Source organism: Penicillium digitatum, chromosome 1 (genome assembly GCF_016767815.1).
Source record: "Penicillium digitatum chromosome 1, complete sequence".
In the NCBI taxonomy this organism is placed as follows: Eukaryota; Fungi; Ascomycota; class Eurotiomycetes; order Eurotiales; family Aspergillaceae; genus Penicillium; species Penicillium digitatum.
Window position 1 is genome coordinate 862812 of NC_089384.1, and position 18994 is coordinate 881805.

The 18994-nt window shown below is 48.8% G+C and overlaps 7 protein-coding genes across 7 annotated transcripts; 6 read left to right on the forward strand and 1 right to left on the reverse strand.

Annotated features, from left to right (window-relative positions):
- Positions 1–696: 696 nt before the first annotated feature.
- Pdw03_2616 (26S proteasome regulatory subunit Rpn2, putative) lies at positions 697–4371 on the reverse strand (the record flags this gene model as incomplete). Its single annotated transcript, XM_014675020.1, has 5 exons — positions 697–1014; positions 1066–3303; positions 3371–3894; positions 3956–4125; positions 4232–4371. 5 exons carry the CDS (start codon positions 4369–4371, stop codon positions 697–699), a joined length of 3390 nt encoding a protein of 1129 aa, XP_014530506.1.
- A 557-nt stretch (positions 4372–4928) lies between these two features.
- Positions 4929–6308, forward strand: Pdw03_2617 (Atg28p; the record flags this gene model as incomplete). The annotated part of the gene is made up of 1 exon (XM_014675019.2): positions 4929–6308. One exon carries the CDS (start codon positions 4929–4931, stop codon positions 6306–6308), a length of 1380 nt encoding a protein of 459 aa, XP_014530505.2.
- A 288-nt stretch (positions 6309–6596) lies between these two features.
- On the forward strand, positions 6597–7670 carry Pdw03_2618 (Patatin/Phospholipase A2-like protein; the record flags this gene model as incomplete). The annotated part of the gene is made up of 2 exons (XM_014675018.1): positions 6597–6844; positions 6902–7670. 2 exons carry the CDS (start codon positions 6597–6599, stop codon positions 7668–7670), a joined length of 1017 nt encoding a protein of 338 aa, XP_014530504.1.
- A 702-nt stretch (positions 7671–8372) lies between these two features.
- Pdw03_2619 (Acyl transferase/acyl hydrolase/lysophospholipase) lies at positions 8373–10849 on the forward strand (the record flags this gene model as incomplete). The annotated part of the gene is made up of 3 exons (XM_014675017.2): positions 8373–8636; positions 8710–9554; positions 9604–10849. The coding sequence occupies 3 exons, from the start codon at positions 8373–8375 to the stop codon at positions 10847–10849; spliced, it is 2355 nt and encodes a 784-aa protein (XP_014530503.2).
- Positions 10850–12924: 2075 nt separating this feature from the next.
- Pdw03_2620 (uncharacterized protein) lies at positions 12925–13434 on the forward strand (the record flags this gene model as incomplete). Its single annotated transcript, XM_014675016.1, has 2 exons — positions 12925–13033; positions 13085–13434. The coding sequence occupies 2 exons, from the start codon at positions 12925–12927 to the stop codon at positions 13432–13434; spliced, it is 459 nt and encodes a 152-aa protein (XP_014530502.1).
- Positions 13435–15647: 2213 nt separating this feature from the next.
- On the forward strand, positions 15648–16175 carry Pdw03_2621 (uncharacterized protein; the record flags this gene model as incomplete). The annotated part of the gene is made up of 2 exons (XM_014675015.1): positions 15648–15824; positions 15897–16175. 2 exons carry the CDS (start codon positions 15648–15650, stop codon positions 16173–16175), a joined length of 456 nt encoding a protein of 151 aa, XP_014530501.1.
- A 1322-nt stretch (positions 16176–17497) lies between these two features.
- Positions 17498–17960, forward strand: Pdw03_2622 (uncharacterized protein; the record flags this gene model as incomplete). Its single annotated transcript, XM_014675014.1, has 2 exons — positions 17498–17641; positions 17712–17960. 2 exons carry the CDS (start codon positions 17498–17500, stop codon positions 17958–17960), a joined length of 393 nt encoding a protein of 130 aa, XP_014530500.1.
- Between the last annotated feature and the right edge of the window lie 1034 nt (positions 17961–18994).

Genomic DNA, 18994 nt, shown 5'->3' on the forward strand with positions numbered 1-18994 from the left:
CATTCAAATTCTAGACATGAATATGCACCAAAAGGGGCCTCGGAGCATCATAGCACCAGTTCACATGCTCCTACACAAAGTCGACTTTGGGACTTGACGTTGTAGAAGTCGGTGCTTCAATGGCTGTTGTTCTTTTCGGTCATCGCCGTTGACAGACAGGTTATTGGCTCGTACGTCATTTCAACACGAGCCGAGGCATGTCGTGAATTGCTGAGTCAGAAACAGACCTACGAGACATGTGAACATGTCAGGATGAGTTAGTCAACTGTCGGCTGGTTTGCAATTGGAATATTCCATATTTGCTACTTCGTATAATTCTGCGAGAAAATTTTCGGATGAAGAGACTTAAAAAAATATAAAATGCAACTCTAAGATAGAAGATCAGTCATTTTGTACTACTTGGTTGGGTTTATGGTTCCGTCTCTTTGTACGGCATGCATATGGAAGTACCTCATCCGAGATCACTGCATCAAGCCGGTCTAACCAGCCTGTTAAAACCAAGGCGAGCTGGCAATGCCCTAACCGAGTGCATAAGATACGACAAAATTACAGGGCGATGTAAAGTAACATAAGAACTTTCGTATCAATCACAGTGACGGAAAGCTTTAGTAGCCCCCAAATAGATCACGTCGGCGTAGACAGCCCGATTAGTCTAGTAATACATCCAGCATCAAGATTCTATGCCGCAACAACTCTCTACTGCTCTTCACCATCTGACTCGTACGAGAACTCGTTGGGGACAGGTGCATCCTCCACGCCTTCTTCGTCCTCGTCAACCGCCGTCAGGACACCGGCACCAGCCACAGCACCTGAGGTGGCAGCGGATAGAGCAGCCCGAGCATCGGCCCGTTGAGGGGTCTGCAGAGCAGCGGTTCCAATGGCAGCTTGTAGGCGGTCCTGGAGGGTTTCGGTCGGAGGAGGCGCTTGGCGAGCCTCTTTGCTGGCCTTCAATTCAATAACCTCGCGAGGCTCGTCGGGCTGCTTGTCGAGAACAACGACAACACCGCCGGTGGGCTGCAAATTTGTTAGCATCGGATGCATGGGGACAGAACGCAATTAACGTACCCTTTTGACCGGCTCGTATCGCGGATCGGGGAAAGTGAGGTACTTGAGTTGAGCTGGAAGTACCCTTGACAGGTTGTCCAGCTCGTACCCAACCTTCTCCCGCTCAGCCTTCTTCTTCTGTACCTCAGTAGCACCCTTCTCCGTCTCCTTGCCTTCTTCGTCCTCTTTAGGAACATCGTCTGTATCCATTGCGTCCAGTTGATCGGCAGCCTTTGGTGTTGTGGGCGCCTGGTCAATGTCCATGCTCTCACGGCGTGCTTGCTTCTCCCGACGCTGTGCGCGACGCTTGGCCTGGGCAGTGGTAGAAAGAACAGCAGTCTTCACCTTCTCCGGGGCCTCCTCGGTCTTCACCTGTTGCTCGGGGGGGTAGTCGAAGAGACTGGGACGGGTGTTGCTGTGGAATTTGAAGTGTGGTACTTCGAGCTTCTGGTCGACACCGATCACTGATGTTGGGGTGAAGCTAAGCGACAAGAAGTGTGTGAGAGGGAACCAATACCAGTACTGAACGAAGACCGCAACACCAACAATACCGGGCATGTTAAGGTTACCAGTCTGTGTCTGCAGGCTAATAGTGCAGTTTCGGCCACCAGCATCAATGATGCCGAGAGCAATGGCACAACCGAACTTAGCCATGGCATCTTCGTGACGGTCACCAAGCATCTTCATCATGGCCTTGCGCAGGCTGGTAACACGGGGATTCATAGCCTCGTTCTGCTGAACGAGGACCATAGCAAGAGAGATCAAGGCACCCTGACGAACAAAGTCAGTTGAATCCTTAAGCATAGGCTCTAGGAGGTCGATGGCTTCGTCTAAGCCGGTGCCGGCGCAGGAGATGCCAAGTGCCATGGCAGCACCGTATCGGACATGAGGGTTGTATGACTCGGATAGCAACTCGACCATGCGAGGGACACTCTGGTGCTTGCGGAACAAAATGAATCCCAAGCTGAGTACAGCAACTCGGCGCACATCGTCGTTAACATCGCTGACAGCGACATGCAGAAGCTTACGGACTGCCTTGTTGCTACCAGTGCCACAGTAAGCAAGGGCAATGGTCATGATACCACCGTAGCGCAGAGTTGGGTCGGGGTCACCGAGGAGACCGTTGATGAGCTCATCGGCAGCCTCCTGGCGTCCGAACATGATCAAAGCCATACCCATAGCAAGACCACGAACGATCTTCTCGTGTTGGGTATCGTGTGCGTACTGGATCATGTCCTCAAGAGCCTTCATGTTACCGGTGCCAAGCATGATAAGACCCATGGCCAGACCGACGGCCTCACCATTGAGAGCAGAATCAGTGTAAAGAACGCTCCGCAGGTCTTCGTAAATGCCCTCGTCACCCGTTGCCATACCCGCAACACCAAGACCAAGAGCACCACCATGCTGAACCACCTCTTCCGTGGCCTTTTTGAAGTGGTTGCGGATAATGTCAACCGCCATGCCACCGTGGTTTGCGTAGATGAGACCGAAGGCGTAAAGGGAACCACCTTGGCTGTAGACAGATCCTGAGCCTCCAACTCCAGCGATGTGTTCGCGGGGCAGGTAAGGCTGGAGGAGCTTCTGGCCCTGGCTGAGGTTGCCGCGGTGGATACAGCCTAAGGCAGCAGTAGCAGTGAACTTGGACCAATTCACAGCCTTGCCCAGCCACTCTAGGTTGTCACGGAAAAACTTATCGTGCGTTGTTCCTGCATGCATGAAAGCATTTGAGAGTGTCACAGCAGTGTGGAAGATGGAATTGCGAGCCTCAAGGCTGTCACGAATCTTGTTCAGAATCGCGATGTCAGCCTTGTTATTCCGGTATAAAAATTCCAGATTCAACTGGATTGTCTTAATTCCATCGAGAATCGAGAGAATGTTCTTGAATGCAGTTACCGCATTCTCTGATAGATCTGAATGTTTATACGAGGGCCGGGAAGAGCTTCCCTGGTCTTCGAGTAATGCGTCAGACTCTCTTGGCTCAACGTCCTCTTCATTGTTCTCCTTCTCGGTATCGTGTTCGGGAACAAGCTCAGCAATCTCTTGTCGAACCTTTTGAAGGAACTCTTGGGTGCTGTTGTCGTAAAGGTCAAAGGAAATTTGATAGGCAACGGCGAGGGATCTCGCGTCGCCCTTCTCAACCAACTGGCGAAGAATAGCGGAGGCCATGGAGTGTTCATTAAGATAGACGACGCATTTGGCGATCGAGAAGAAGTCGGGGGCCGGGATTTCATTAAGAAGTTCCAAAATTAGTTTGAGGATCTGGAAAAAAGAAGTTTTGGTTAGCTGACGCGAGCAAATGAATTGGAACTGTTTTAGGGACACTAACCTCGCTTCGGAAGGCTCGTTCTTGGACAATGCCCATGCAGATATCCAGGACGTATTCCATGAGCTCCTCACTGCCACGGGAGTCGCCCTCTTCTTGCTTCTCGTCGCTACTGGCGCGAAGGATGGCCATGCGGAGAACATCTAGGTTCTTTGCCTCGATGGCGATTCCAATGACCTGACGGTATCGCTTTTGTCGGAAGCATGCTTCAAACAATCGCTCGATGACGGTCTGCAATTGACTCTGGACACCGCGCTTCAACACAAGGGAGTTTTCCTCGTGCTGAACGCTAGTGTCATCGCCACCAGGGTGTGCGGCGTCCACGCCAGGAACCTCCGCGCGAGAAAGCAACGATTTCGAGGGAAGCGCGGATTTGGAAAAAGGTGTGATAGGAGAAGTGAGGCTGGCGGATGTGCTGGTGGCACCGTCGCCCGATGCTGGGAATGAAGTGTTCAGATTGGCTGATTGGTCACCCGCGGTAGGCCGTTGGGCGGCAGATAGAGAGACGAAGGTATCAACGCATTTCGCTGCATCAGGAAACATGTTAATATCGAAGAGAGCGAATGTTACTGATATTCTTTAACATACCGATAATGGTCTCCTCATACTCGCCGCCATTTTCCAACTTGAACAGCTTTCCAGCACCTAGAGCAAGAACCATGCTCTCGTTATATTCCTGCAGATGATAATATACCTTTGATGCGACCAGTGCCGCAAGGCCACGCTCCGGAAACGATTCATCTTCGTAGAGTGCCTCACTAGATGGATAGTCAGCAGGGACCTAGTAGCCGGTCGGACTCGGGAGAAATGACGCAACAATCGAGATGAAGATCATTCCCACATTGCTAATCCAGACAAACTCACATTTCAGGAACAGCGTTGACAACCTCTGTCCAGAGATGTTCGATCTGAGAATCTAACGTCTTCAAAGCAAAGACCTTGAGCTCTGGGTCAGGCTCGGAGAGGAAGCCAACCAAACCGGCGGCCGATACGAGTCCGACCATCTTTATTGAGAAGCGATTCGCGTCGCGAGTTGTTGAACGGAATTTTGAGGAGCGATAGGTGTTTTGTTACTGTTGTGATGAAGTAACGTCTATCGGGAGAGAGCTTGAAACAGCGAGTCAGCCCCAGCGCAGAACAAGGTGTCAAGGGGGAGATGAGTCACCCCAATAATGAGAATGTGACAAGAAAGACAAAATTTGATTAAATGAAACAGACGAAATGGATGAAGTGGACGTACGAATAGAAGCTTGGAGCAGTTGTCAGAAGCTTTGCTGGCGCGAGAGCAACGTCAACGCCCGAGCGGAGCTGACTGTACATGAAAGATCACGTGGATGGCGCTCGGTCTCGGTCAGCTTCGAGCGACCCCAGTACCAGTCCGCGATAAACAGTAACTATGAGCTGGCGAATGGATTATTTATTTCCAATCCGGTGATTATTTCAAGAGGTGGACAGATCTTGGAATGGAACTACTTGGTTGTCTTCCTACCCAGAATTTACGCGACAAAGCTCCAACTCTTCCTCTAGTTGAACCTTGGCCATCCACGCCCCTTTCTCTGTCATGTCGACACTTCTTCAACAGTCTTTTCGCGGGAAGAGGCTGCCACTAGTGCAGTCTGGGGCTTCTACATACCATTATGACCCTCTAGTATACGTTGAACGTCAGACAAAACACATACAATGCAATCTCCAGGTCCTTATCGATGCTCAAAGCGAAGGCCTTCTCTCTGTTCTCTCTGTGCCTCAAGCAGATGATGCTTCAACTGGAACTTTGACTCCAACATTGTCATCTAACGCGAGTCTATCGCCATCCCCTATCACAGTGCCCACCAGGCAGCCTGCGCCCAAGAAGATCGGGCTTCGGGCTGCCCGGGAGGGCATAGTTCAATCAATGCATGATCTACTGAAGTTACGACACGAAGAACGAGAGATTCTCATATCTCAGACCAACGAAAGGGACAATGCACTGCATGATATCAAAGGCTTTCTCTCTAGAAGAACTGGACTAGAAGACACTATTACCACTATCCATGGAAATGCGGAGAGCCGACGTTCTAGGCAACTAGAAGAAGAGGCTCGGAGCCTTGAGACTGACATTCATGAACTCGAGACTAGGCTGTATGAGATGAAAGCTAAACACCGACAGCTTGTGAACGAGATATCAGACATCAACAACTCGGTTGATGCCAAGCTTTCTTCTTATACTGAATCTTTGTCTTTACTTGACTCCGACGTCCGAAACTTCCTCCGTGACCCTCCTATCCAACCGTTATCGCACAGCTCAGGCGAATCTACCTTTTACTCTTTGAACCCCAAACGCCGTACACTTGACATGGCCCGGGAGCATTGGAACACGGAACAAGTCGGTTTGCACGATAGGCAACAGAAAGTGGAAGCGGAAATACTGGCACTGGAAGAAGGAGGCCGAATATGGAAACAAGCGGTAACTGATGTCACTGGCTTTGAGAAGCGCTTACAAGCCAACATGCGACATTATGTTGAGATGACCACGTCATCAACCAAGCCAGGAGGATCCATACCGCGAAATTGCAAAGACGGACTCGTGGGGAGTCTTCTGAATGATTTGGAGAGAACAACTCAGCGCATCGAATCACATCTGGAGCTCGCCGAGGATAAGGACTGGAAGCTACTAGTTTGCTGCATTGCTGCCGAGCTAGAGGCCTTGCGAGAAGCGAGGGGGTTGCTTCTTCCCGCCTTTGGCCTCTCGCTGCATGAAATGGATGCACTCTTGAACTCTACTTCCAGAGATTCTCCTGTGATAGATCACGGCATGGAGGAGGCCAAAGAGGACTGCCAAGCTTGTCAGATGGAAAATGACGACCCAGAACCTCCAGCCGATCTACTTAAGGATTCAAATCCCAATAACTCAGACGCCAGGTCGGAAGAAGATGATGAACCAGATCCGTCATGGCTGATTTGATTAGTGCACCTAGAACACATTTAAAAGAATGATAGCGCAAATCTGCACAATCTACATAGCATCTTCTGGCCAAGTGGAAACCTTATCTTTTCGCATTGTAAATGCTTTTCCGGTATTGTCCTATCTATTTGTCGACAAATTGGATCAATTTTCTTCTCGCTACAGATGGTCCTCCAAATTATTGGGGTGGGCGGACCACCGAAACCACCAAAATCTATTTCTATTGAACAGCAAATTGTTAGCGTTGCATTTCAACCCAAGGATATTTGAAATTAGCTAAACCCAGCCATGGATCTTCCATCAGCAAGCTTCTCCTTTTTCCTCCCGTCTATTTACGATGGCAACAAGCTCGAATGCCGCATTCATCTCCCGCCCGCGCCTCAAAATATAGAATCAGCAACGAGCTGGCCCAACCGCGGCGCCATTGTCGCGCATCCATACGCAACTCTAGGAGGATCCCACAATGATCCTGTCGTGAGTTTTATCGGTAGTGAGCTTCTACAAGCCGGGTGCATCGTGGGGACCTTTAATTTTCGGTACTATCATCCATCGCTAACACTGCGCCATGACCAAGTTGCTCACAAATGACATAGTGGAGCTGGTGACTCCGAGGGACGAACAAGTTGGACTGCAAAGCCCGAGCTTGGCGACTATGTGTCGTTCTATGGTTTCATGTTGCAATATCTACACTTCCTCAAGCTCGCATTGGCCCCGAGGGAGGAAGTAGGCCCCCAAAGGCCTCGCAAAACTTCCGACGAAGTCAAAGTAAGCTCAGACATCCATCTGATCCTTGGTGGCTATTCCTACGGGTCTTTGATTGCCTCACATGTACCGACCCTGGATACTATGCTCGATCTTTTCCAATACTCGTCAACGACAACCTCTACAAACACATCAGAACCCATATACGGGATCTGGAGCACAGCGAAACAGTTAACCGCATTATCCCTGGAGCAACTTCAAATGAGTCACCGTTTGTCCGATGCCCCAGACCTCCGTGCATTGACGACATCCATCTCCTATCTCCTCGTGTCCCCGCTATTGCCCCCGATCAGCCAACTACTGACTTTGTTCTCGACTTTATCGCTCAAAGTAAAAATAGGGACGCCTGAAGGTTCCCATATCCCCTGCGCGCGTCCAGCAGACCAACAAAGCACACACCACACTCTGGCACTGTTTGGAGACCAGGATACCTTCACCTCCGTTGAGAAACTGGAAAGGTGGTCAGGCGATATGGTGCACAAGCCATGCAGTCGGTTCCAATTTCGGGTGATCAATGGGGCAGGTCATTTCTGGCGCGAGAATGGGGCCGAGGTGCGGGCAAGACGTGCGCTCCAGGAGTGGCTCCGTGAAATTTGGTAACCTTTTGCTTTTGGCTATTTAGTTGTCCAATCACATTCAATAATACCCGAAAACGCACTAAAGTTAGCGAAACCATCTCGAAGGCAAAAAGCAGCCCTGGGGGGCTCACATGCAAGCGGCATGTGAAGAATCCCCGGGCCGAGGCTCCGCCGGGTTGATGCCAAGTAATTTGGGAATTTTTAAAATTCTGCTGATTACAAAAAGAGATTTAGAAAAAAAAAATTTCAAGTGCAAAAAGGTTGAGAAAAAAGGGAGGAAACAATAAATAAATTCCAGAGTGTACATACTCTGTGGGCAAATATTATATGCTTCCCCACTCGGGATGGGGTAGATTGATCGTGGGGGTGAGATCATGGGGAAAACCCTGTCATCTGATGTTATCGGCTACAGTTGACCAAGCAAGCTGAACAATTTAAAATCGAAAATTTCCACTTGAAGTAACATTGTCCACCAGTAATTGAGCGATAGTGAAATTGTCATAGATCGGAACGAAAGTGGTCAGCCCAAAAAGGCCTAAGGAAACTGCCTACTATTGGCCCTCGTGACGTCTGTTAGGTCACCGCCAAACTTCACTTGAATGGAAGAACATCTCTACATTTACATCTCACTTACTTTTGTTTTCATTATACAAGCTATATTTAACAAATCTCCGCATCTCAGACCCCATTTGGATGGCTTGCTACCCCCATGTACAGGCCTGCCATGTCGGTGTTGGGCGACCCCACAATAGTTCAGTGCCATCATGACCCGAAACCCTCCCAAGAACGCCCTTTATCCCAACCCTCACCTCCACGGCCCCTCCGTAAAACACCATCCATCCCAGCTGTATCATCGCTCATGAAGGATTCGTGGAATTGGGCCGGCCACTCTCTATACAGCTACCGTGATGGTCTCTCCGAGGAACAACGGAAAAAAAGGGCAGGCATAGAGGACCGCAAACAAGTCTTATATCTTAAAATTAAGAATGTAAGTATATGCGGTGTACCTGGGACGGGCGATAATATCTGCAGAGCGACCCTTTCTAACCCCTACGCTGCAGGCCGTGTCGTACGAGGAATGGCGAAGTTGTGCCATTGAACTGGATGAACTAGAGAACAACAACGCCTGGAAACAGACACTCGAGTCCACCGAATATGATCCTCGCTTGGTACAGGATCGATTGCGACAGTTGGAAGATGCTCGCATCAGCTGCGACGTAAGCCGTATGCTGTTTCTGGTGCGCACTGCGCTGAGTCGGGACCTGGCGCATATGAGCAATGCCTCTCTCTATCGCCATTCGCACATCGGCACCAAGAACTTGATTGATAGGTATATCACCACAGCTTTGGAGACCATCGCCACATTGGTGGACCTGTCAGTGCATGATCGCTGCGACGGGCTGGAACTAAAGTACATCCTGGACCAGCTGCTAGCAGCTCGACAGGCATTTGGCCGCAGTGCGCTCCTCTTTTCCGGTGGCGCCACTTTTGGAATGACCCATATCGGGGTCCTCAAGGCCCTCTATGAGGCAAAAATGATCCCTCGAATCATCTCAGGTGCGTCTGCCGGTAGCATTGTGTGCGCAGTATTTTGCACACGCACAGATGAAGAGCTGCCGGCACTTTTGGATACCTATATACATGGTGATTTTGCCGTCTTCAATAAAAAAGGCCAAGAGGAAAACATCCTGCAGAAGATGACTCGTTTTCTCAAGTTTGGATCATTTCTCGACATATCTCACTTGGCGAAGACTATCAGGAACTGGCTGGGAGATATGACCTTCCAGGAGGCATATAACCGCACTCGCAGAATTCTGAATATCTGTGTGTCTAGTGCCGGCATGTATGAGCTTCCACGGCTGTTGAACTACATCTCAGCGCCCAATGTGTTGATCTGGTCTGCTGTGTAAGTCTCCATTCCCCTATTCCCTCAACCCATTTTAACATCTCTCAAGGGCGGTATCATGCTCTGTTCCCTTTGTCTTTAGACCATTCACGTTGATGGCTAAAGATCCGTTGACAGGGGAACCGGTCCCGTGGAATGACCTTCACAGACAGTATATCGATGGCTCTGTCGATGGAGATCTGCCGATGACACGGTTATCAGAGATGTTTAATGTGAATCACTTCATTGTCTCCCAGGTTAACCCCCACGTGGTGCCATTTCTTCCAAAGGAAATAGGCCCACAGGATGAGACAAAGGACGGCCAATCTTTCATCCCTCGATGGATGAACACAATGACACATCTCGCTAAGGACGAGATTCTGCATCGGGTGAATGTTCTCTCTGAACTTGGAGTTTTCCCAACATCAATGACCAAGTTTGCCTCTATTGTGAACCAAAAATATTACGGAGACATAAACATATATCCAGAACTCATTTCTTCCAACTTCCCACGCCTTTTGGAGAACCCAACACCGGAGTTCATGCTATCAGCATGCCTAAGTGGCGAGCGAGCGACATGGCCTAGATTAAGCCGTATCCGAAACCACTGCGCTATTGAGCTGGCACTCGATAATGCAATTCAAAACATGCGGGCCCGGGTAGCCTTCAGTCCCAGCCAGGTTGATCTACGTATGCCAAACCACTGCCGTCACTTGATTGACTCGGCAGACAGCAATGGAAGGGGACGGTATCGCGACAGGCGAAGAGGATCCTACAGCCCCGAGGCTGAAAAGAGGCACTCGGGCGCGAGATCACGGCATCAGGCAGCCCGGGAACTTAGAAAGGCACGAAGTACTGTTTCACTGGAGAACCTGTCTCTTTCGCAGTCGAGTGAGTCAATCTTCATGCCAACCCAAGTAAGGACCCACCGCCGCACATCCTCGGTATCTTTTACCAATGGAGCAATTTTCGACACCGGATCAAGCAGCGATGACGAGCTCGAACAACCACACATGCTTCGTCCCAAACTAGCAGGGTGCCGAGCGTCTTCGGAGTCATCCTCATTTGGCGCAGCACCTGGGAGCCACGGACCCCGTAGCTCCGTCCGGTCCCGACGATCCTCATTCTCTTCTTGCCCAGCCTATAATTTTTCCGCCACAGCTCATCGAAATTCCCCTAAGCAGGCTTACGCGCCGTTGGCTCGCAATCTCTCCATGACAGTACCACCTTCGTCCTGCCATCTGCTCAGCATGACTCCAACGCCAACGCTTCATCCGAGCTCGCCTGACTTTCTAGCGAGCAAGCAGTTGCATTGAAGAATGTACAATTAACCGTACATAATACACTGCTTCTCGTTTCTTCAGGAGTCGCGGGCAGCAGACTTCAGACCTTTTGCCTCGCACAATGTAGGACACTTGGGTCGAAAGGAATTTTGACATTTGTCGACTCTGTGATTTTGTATCCCTGCTGCTTAAGTATCCATTGTATCACTTGACTCGATTTAATATCGTCCCCTTGTACATTGAATCCGGCGTTCTTAAACTAGACCGCCTCTTGGGTATCCCTTTTTTGAGTTGGGTTTTTAGCCCACCGAATCCGCTAGACTCGCTGGTTTTGCTTCTTTTCATTCCGTTTCGTTTTTGCTGCCTACAAGCTATGTCATGTATACGGCGGTTTATTGTGTATAGTGGAGAGTTTTTCCACGTTCACGCCGTGGGGTATTGAATTCCCCGACAATTGGAGCTTGGGTTTAGACCTTCAAACGGCTAACTTGCTATATCCAAGTTACGCAGGGATATCTTAGTCTGCATTCAAGGGTTGATATGAGGCTCCAGCGACTGCCCTTAGGCTGTCCCTCAGCACAAGTCCCGAGAAAATGCCGCTGAGCGAGCTTAATGTCACAAACACTGCATGGCGACCTTGGTGTACAGCCAACTAGAAATTACATAGTGGAGTGTGTTGTGCGAAGTCCAAAGTATATCAAGAAACAATGGCAGTGAACCTCGATGGGCCATGGATACTTACTCCGCACACGTGTCAGTGCAATGGCAGTTTCCACTCCTCACGTCGATTGTGGGGTCCATTGTGGGCCAGCTGGACCCTTTTCACCTCAGTGCTGACGACGACGCGGCCATCAACCGACGTTCTAGGCCATCTTCAAGATTGCGGCTTGTGTCTCTATGTTTTCGAACTTGTGTAGAACCAGGCGGTCCTTTTTGTATTTCAATGGAACGTATCACAAGTCTTCAATAGGGAGACTCTCAATTTGAGTCATCCTGAGCGCGTCTCCATTGCGGATCCAAATCCAGCCTATGGAGTAAATGTTCCCAACTCAGAAACATTGGATCAAAAGTGTTCCACTTCGCCGATCAGGCGGAGGTTTTTGGTCCTCACTTATCAATCAGTGGCTCTCCCATACTTTTCCACCCAACGTGAGTCCACTCTCGTCCGTGGACATCCAGCACATCATAATACAGGCTCTATATCGGCCTTCCTGATACGCGCAGTGTGATGAAATCAATCCACTTAAAACAAACGACAAGCTTGTTACGGACAAAGTGTGTTGATACCGGAAAAAGCAAGCATGAGCACATCATCTCGGACATGATATACCACGGCCTCAATAAAGAGGCAATTTGCGCCAGGCGCCCTGCAGCCGAGGGAAAACTCTCGGAAGTAATCGTGCCAAGTGCCCAACACACCTTATACACGAAGGTGTGTTGGGCGCTTGGCACGATTACCACGTCGCAAGACTTTCAGGCACGAAGGATCCGAAGGAAGGCATGATACGGTCAGACGATCCCGACAATCATTGATTTGCTTTTTATGCCATCCTGCACGCGGAAGAAAATCGGCGCATTTTTTTTTGGTTATCTGAACGTGGCGTCTGTAGCTCAACCTTACCGTTGATACCTGCCTCATTGAGAGCACCTGAACCACGTTTTACCTTATTTACGTTCGCTGGCCGGCGAAAGCTTGAAAGGAAGTACCTTAGCCCCAGGTCATACACATCTACCCGTCCACGGGTGTTTTGTGCCTGGTCCTTGCCGACCCTAAAGTCCCTCAAGGATCCAGATGCCCTGCTCTACTGTTTTGAGTCATTATAGTCACCCTGGCAGCCTATCTTCCGGCTTGCCTAGCCTCTAAGGCTGCAACGGCATTGAAGTCATGGCGTGATCACGGAATCCACTTCGGCAGAGGATCAAGCTCCAAGATCACGAAGCTAGAAAACTAGCAGTTTTATAAACCCACTATGAGCCCCCCCCGAAACTTATCTCCGAACCACAAGATCTGTCCTTGATTCACCACGCTTAGATCTGAGTCTGGTTTTCGTCCAAATTTCTTTATTATTTTCCCTGGTTTATCTCCCAATTAATCCATGCCCATCACAATGAAGTACACCAGCATCGCTGCCATGAGAATCATGGGCTGTACCCTCGCTCTACCCCATGGTCCTCCTCCTTTCACCGGCTCCCCCGGTTACGCGCCCGCCCCATCCAGTAGCTGCAATAGCTGAACTCCCACTAGCACTTCCACTGGCTACCCCTTAGACAAGCGCCAGTCACCCACTGGTGTTCCTCCCTCGGGCTTCCCCAACGGCATTCCCAGTGGTTTCCCTACTGACTTCCCCGCACCCACCGGTCTCCCCTTCAACATGCACCAGTTTGACTGGGGACACTTTCACCGCGAACCTCCCTTCAACGGGCCTCCCAGTAGCTTCCTGACTCCCACTGGCACTCCTTCCTCGGAATTACATGCCCCCACCGGTATCCCCGGCGGCTTTGAGAAGCACCAGTTCCCGGCTAACCTGCCCTTCTCGATTCCCTTCTCGAAGCTCCACGTAGCTTCCACCGGCTTGCCCGCCCCTACTCGACCTCCTCCCTCGGCCTCCCCTCAGTAATCTCTGAGTAGCTGAGCGACTGGCTTGTTCCTCGCCACTTACTGCTGCGCCTAACTTAGTCCGCAACATATGATGTGAATTGAAGTTTGAACTTGCGCAAAAGACTGATTTTGCGCTTTATGCGCAGCTTACAGTGGCGGCAAGGATTCAAGATATTGGAATTTGTTGGCTCCAGTTCCCACTGCTGTATATCATGCGAGATAAATGGATTACCGGTCATGGTGTAGCTTCATTCAACTGGATTTCGTTAGAGTTTGGGTCTGCGTGATACTTTGGGATTTACAATCTTCTAACATTCTGCTTCTGACGAGCTAATTCATATGACTACAACCAGTTCGAGATCTAGAACAAAATAAGCGGTGTATTGAGAACATGCGAATCGAAGCATTCCATGCCCTATCTCTATTTAACGTCTTCTTTTTCTTTTCATTTTCAACCCGAACAGATGCTAAAACGGTAAGTTTTCAAGGCGAAACATTATTCGTATTTTGGCCTTTGTTACGAAAAAGGAACAGCAGACAATTAGCCACATCTCTTGAATCAAATAACCACTCACAGGGGTGGGACTTTACATCAACATGAGGCTGAACAGTGGTCGAGGTCGGTTTATTATGAAGGCAGGAAATGGCTACTTGATAGTACCTACATAGAGCTAAGGTGCAGTTTGTGATTGTTGCATTTCATGGGTATTTTGCACGAACAGTCCGGCGCTTCTGGCTTTGATCGGAGGGGGGAGTTCGAGATCGTGCATTGAAATTTACACTTAGAATGCGACACACTAGAGTAAGTTGACAATTAGACTGAAGAACATCGTAATTGCGCAGACAGATCGCTATATATGCGTGAAACCATGGGAAAGGAACGTTTCCACTTGATGCACCTCAGGCTATATTCATAGTAGTCATGTGCTTAGCCCCGGACATGAATCCTCAAATATATCGCTAGATTTCAAAGAATGAAATCAACCCTCAACTCTGTTGATCCTCCGCAAAAATATTGAAGCCAAGAGTTTGAACTGTCTAAAAGAGTACCCAATCAATGATCTGAGATTAAGGTTAAAAGTGGAGCACATATGGGGACCTCGGGATAACCCTGCAGCCGAAATGCAAGAGCCTCAATCCGACACATGGTATTTACATGACTCGCATTATTTTCATATTAAATCATTGCAGGATCCTGCTGAACTACTAGTCCCCTCTTATACTGAGAATACGGCACTTCTACTGTCGTCAAGGTTGTCTCAAAACTTCACATGTCGTCACACGCAGGATCATGGCTCTAGACTCCTAAAGATTCCATGGATCTCAGCTCTAGAGGCTGTTTGTGAAACAGTTAATAATCCAATGTAGAGAGTTAATCCAAACTGTTTCAGATGCTTGAAGAGGTGAGATACCCGGGATTGTCTGTCCGAATGTCGTCGCCGTAGCTTCTCTATGCACGACTGTCTTTGCGACCAAACTCGACTCAGGTCCTAAAACAATAGAGAGTAAACCTCGCACCGAGGAAATGCAGTTACCAAGATGAAACCACCAGACTAAGCAGTTAGCGAATATCAGGGAGAAGCATGAAAGTGAGTGCTGTTATCATGTTTTGCCCGCCTAGAGTTCGCCGTGTTGAGTTCGACAATCATTTGAGAGACTATGATCACTAGTAGAGTTTCCGATTGCAGGGCATGTCCACGATGTCAAATTCGAATATGAGAGGACTTTGACATAGAACTAGCAAGAACATACCTGCCTAATGGAAGCACACTATTCGCAAGTCTCCTAGAAGGGACCTGTCACCAGCAACGTCTCGCCAACGGGATCAATTGGAGGGTGTAGGTCTGCTCTAGTCAAGTCCCTGTCAGAATTCATTGCCCTCGAGGGGCTACTCTGGGTTAGTGTAGGTTCCAAACCATGTGTTATTGCTGGCGTATTCGAAATACAGATAGTGCAAAGCAGACTGCCATTTTACGGGCATCTAACAAGCACCGTATTTGGAAGTGTCGCATTGATACGGTATCCACAAATTAGTACTCTATTTATTGATCCCCGCGCGTTTGATCCAAGTCCAAACGTCTAAAAAGCCCCTCCAATGGATGGTTCTTCCCAGTTCCTTTCTTCTCTTCAATACAAAATCTCTTAGACTTTGATACAACTAACCCAAGCCTTTCATCATTACATCCATCACATCAGAAGCTCACTACATCAATCAACCACTGAACCTTTATCATGGCTCCTTCAAACAACAACTCGAAGGACAAAGGCAAGGAGCCGGCCCAGGCTCAGATCAAGCTCAATCTCAAGGCTCCAGAAAAGGGCGACGGCGAGGCCTCGGAGGAGACCGAGCCAAAGGTCCCCAAGACCAGTGATGAGGAGTTTCTCTTGACTCTTCTTGATACCGTGAAGGTAGGTCATTTATAACTTGAACGTATAATATACATCGAACATAGAATCATACTGACCAAACACTATCCACAGGTCGACCACAACGCTGCCGCCAATACACTTGGCATCAACAAGGCAGCCAGCCGCATGCGACTTATTCGCTTGCAACAGAAATATGGCTTTAAGAAGAGGGGGCCCAAGGGGACTCCTCGCAAGAAGGGAACTTCCGTGATCAACAAGGAAGCAGCAACTGAGAACGGGCTGACTGCTGCCAACGATGCCGAGGCCGTTGAGGAGGATACCAACGTGGAGGATGGGGAAACTAACGAGAAAAAAGTCGCCGAGAACTGTGGCACCCACCGAGATCTTTAATATTCATTGATGATTTCAAAAGAAGCAAGGAGAAGCAGACGACATGTAACAACGGAACACATCTCTTACTCTCATCTCACATTTCTGTGGAATCTGACTCTTCCAAGGTTAGATCTACATCTAACTTAGTAGGGCTTTAGTTTAAAAATGTCACCCCAGGTGGTCTAAAAGATGGTGGCACACAGAGTCCTACGTTGAGTAGTTCCCTGTTCACCCAATACCATGAGACACCGTAAATTGAACAAACATAATCTGTTTTTCAGAGACTACTGTCAATCTCATTGTCTAGCAATTTAGTTAGATTTTTGTCGATTATTGATGCCTGGGATATCAGGTTTTCAATGGCTATAAAATTCATGCTGAGTTCGCTTTTGGAAGAAACAATTCCTCTCTTTCTTTTTCTCCATGGAGAGGTTTTGGATAGCTTCTTACTCTTATTATTACTGCCCATCTTTATCCTCAGTGTGTTTATTATGAACACGCTACATCACAGACAGGCTTGATGAAATTGTTCAGCACAGCTCTCAGAAGCATGGAAGCTAGGGTGATACCGTAAAAAATCAGTGGGCTCTTACGATGTCCTTGCTCGCGTCCTAGTCTGCCATTACTGTCAGACCTTGAATATTTCCTCTTCGTCTCTATCCCCTAGCAGCTGTGAGAAAAGTTAAATGAAATGTTTGTTGGAGGAGTTCCCTGCTCATCATCCTGATGAGAGATTCCCGGTACCAAATTCCGACTTTGCGCCGGTGCTAAAGACCTGGCTACCAGACAAGTCATTCCTGAGTTTTGAGGATCCTGATCATCTAACTGAAGCGGCAGACAGCTCTTGAAGATATAGAACTCTTGTGACTAGCTTTAATCAGCAAAAGGGACCGCATTTGAACCCTCCTCGAAGAATCTACCCGTTTATGCTACGTCGCTACGAGGAGATTTCACGTCACATCATAGACAACGTCGAGTCCTTATGGGCAAATCTTGGAAGAGTATGATATTGAAAAGGCCAGAAAAAGCTTGGACTTTCGTTTCAATGGTATCAGCATTGTTCGATTCACCTGGGGATTACCTTAGCCTCACTTCGGCATCAGACCTGATGTAACTGCTAGGATATTCGTAGTACGCGTATCTTATGTGTCTGATTACACCAAGACGTCTGCGCATTTGCTTGAAGACTTCCGTACTAACAATGTTTGCTTCAAAGTCTCGACTTCTTATTTTGTTCTTCTCTCCATTCACTCCCACACTCTGTTTATCTTTCATCTGAAAGACTCAAAAATCATCATTCTCACCTTACCTTGCACCAAGACACAACCATTTTTCTCACCATGGCCTCTCAACTAAAGAAGGGAAAGGAGCCAGCGAATGCCGTGTCTCAGTCCAAGGTCAAGAAGACCAGAGCTACCCCGAAGAAAGAGTTTACCCAAAATGAAATTTTTCTCTACCACGCTATCAAGAGTGGTGAGCCCAAGGTCTGTCACCTCCCGCTCGGTTCGCGCATGCTTTCACGTCATGATCTATACTGACCGTGTTTTCTTCTAGTTTGACTATTATGCAATCGGGAAGGTACTGGGCAAGTCCAAGGATGCTGTCCGCATGCAGATGAGTCGCCTCCTGAAGGATGTCGGGGAGTTCATAAAGGACCATGAAGACTTGGCTCAAATGGCTCAACCTGAGCACGAGGAGAACTCGGACAACAAAGACGACGCCGAGAACGGCAGCCGAGACGACAAAGATGGCAGTAAGGAAGACAAGACCTCTGTCGAGACCGGTGACATGGAAGATATCTGACCGATTCAAAATGACCTGATTCCACGTGTGCGAGGGTGTTCGGGGCTCTGCCTCCAAGATTCCGGGCTTGTTGGGATGGAATATTGCTTCTGGCCGACTGTCGAGGGTAGACATGGGAGAGAGACACCGTGAGAACCGTTGGGTTCAAGGAGATGGTCGAAGTGGCTGAGCTCATCGTGGTGAAAAAAAGATTAATTTGTCTCCTTTTCATTATCGTGTCAGAAACCGATTCTTTTCCATGACAAACCGGAATTGTTCTACCCATATGCATATAATCTTAGATGATGTTGGGCTAGATTTATTGTTAGACGAGAGAAACAGCTAAAGTCAAGCTTACTTCACGGCTGAGAGAGATGATGGTGTCCCATACCGAATGTGGACCGTTGCCTGAAGGCGACGAAGGTATGCTGGGGTCTTTGTTCACAACACACCAAACTGGTCGGCCACCCATACGGCCTCTGCAAGATCAACAACCTGGTGCCTGTATTTGGCCTCGGATGATATTAGGGGTTGTTCGATGTCAGGACTAACGAACTTGTTTTGCTCATTCTTCTTCTGTGGTCTTTTTAGGTGGTGTGGTCTGCATAATCCGAGAGGGCGATCAAGTTCAATCACGACTCGAATAAGGGCTGTGCAGCACCCAAGGCTGGTGCCGATGACGAAGCCCTACGACGTGATCCAAAGCATAATGGGGGCGTTGAGGGATTGGTTCTGTTTTCTCCACTGCCAGGAAATAAATACTTGGGGTCGGATTTCTATTCTAGTCCAGTTCCTTTTCGACGGAAGCTGAATTTACCCCTCCGGACTAAAAGGACAAGGAAGGAACTCCACAGGCGTGTCTATCACCATGTTCTTATTTCTTGCCTTGAGCTTCACTAAGAGGATCAAACTCGGCCTTGGGTGTGACTTTCGGCTCCGCACTCGTACTTGATGCTTGGATGCAATCCAAATTCTAGCCCCAGAGTAGGGCAGGTATCCCGAAATCACCCGTACTAAAGAGATCTGAAGTCCTATCTCTTACTGATATGAGTTGC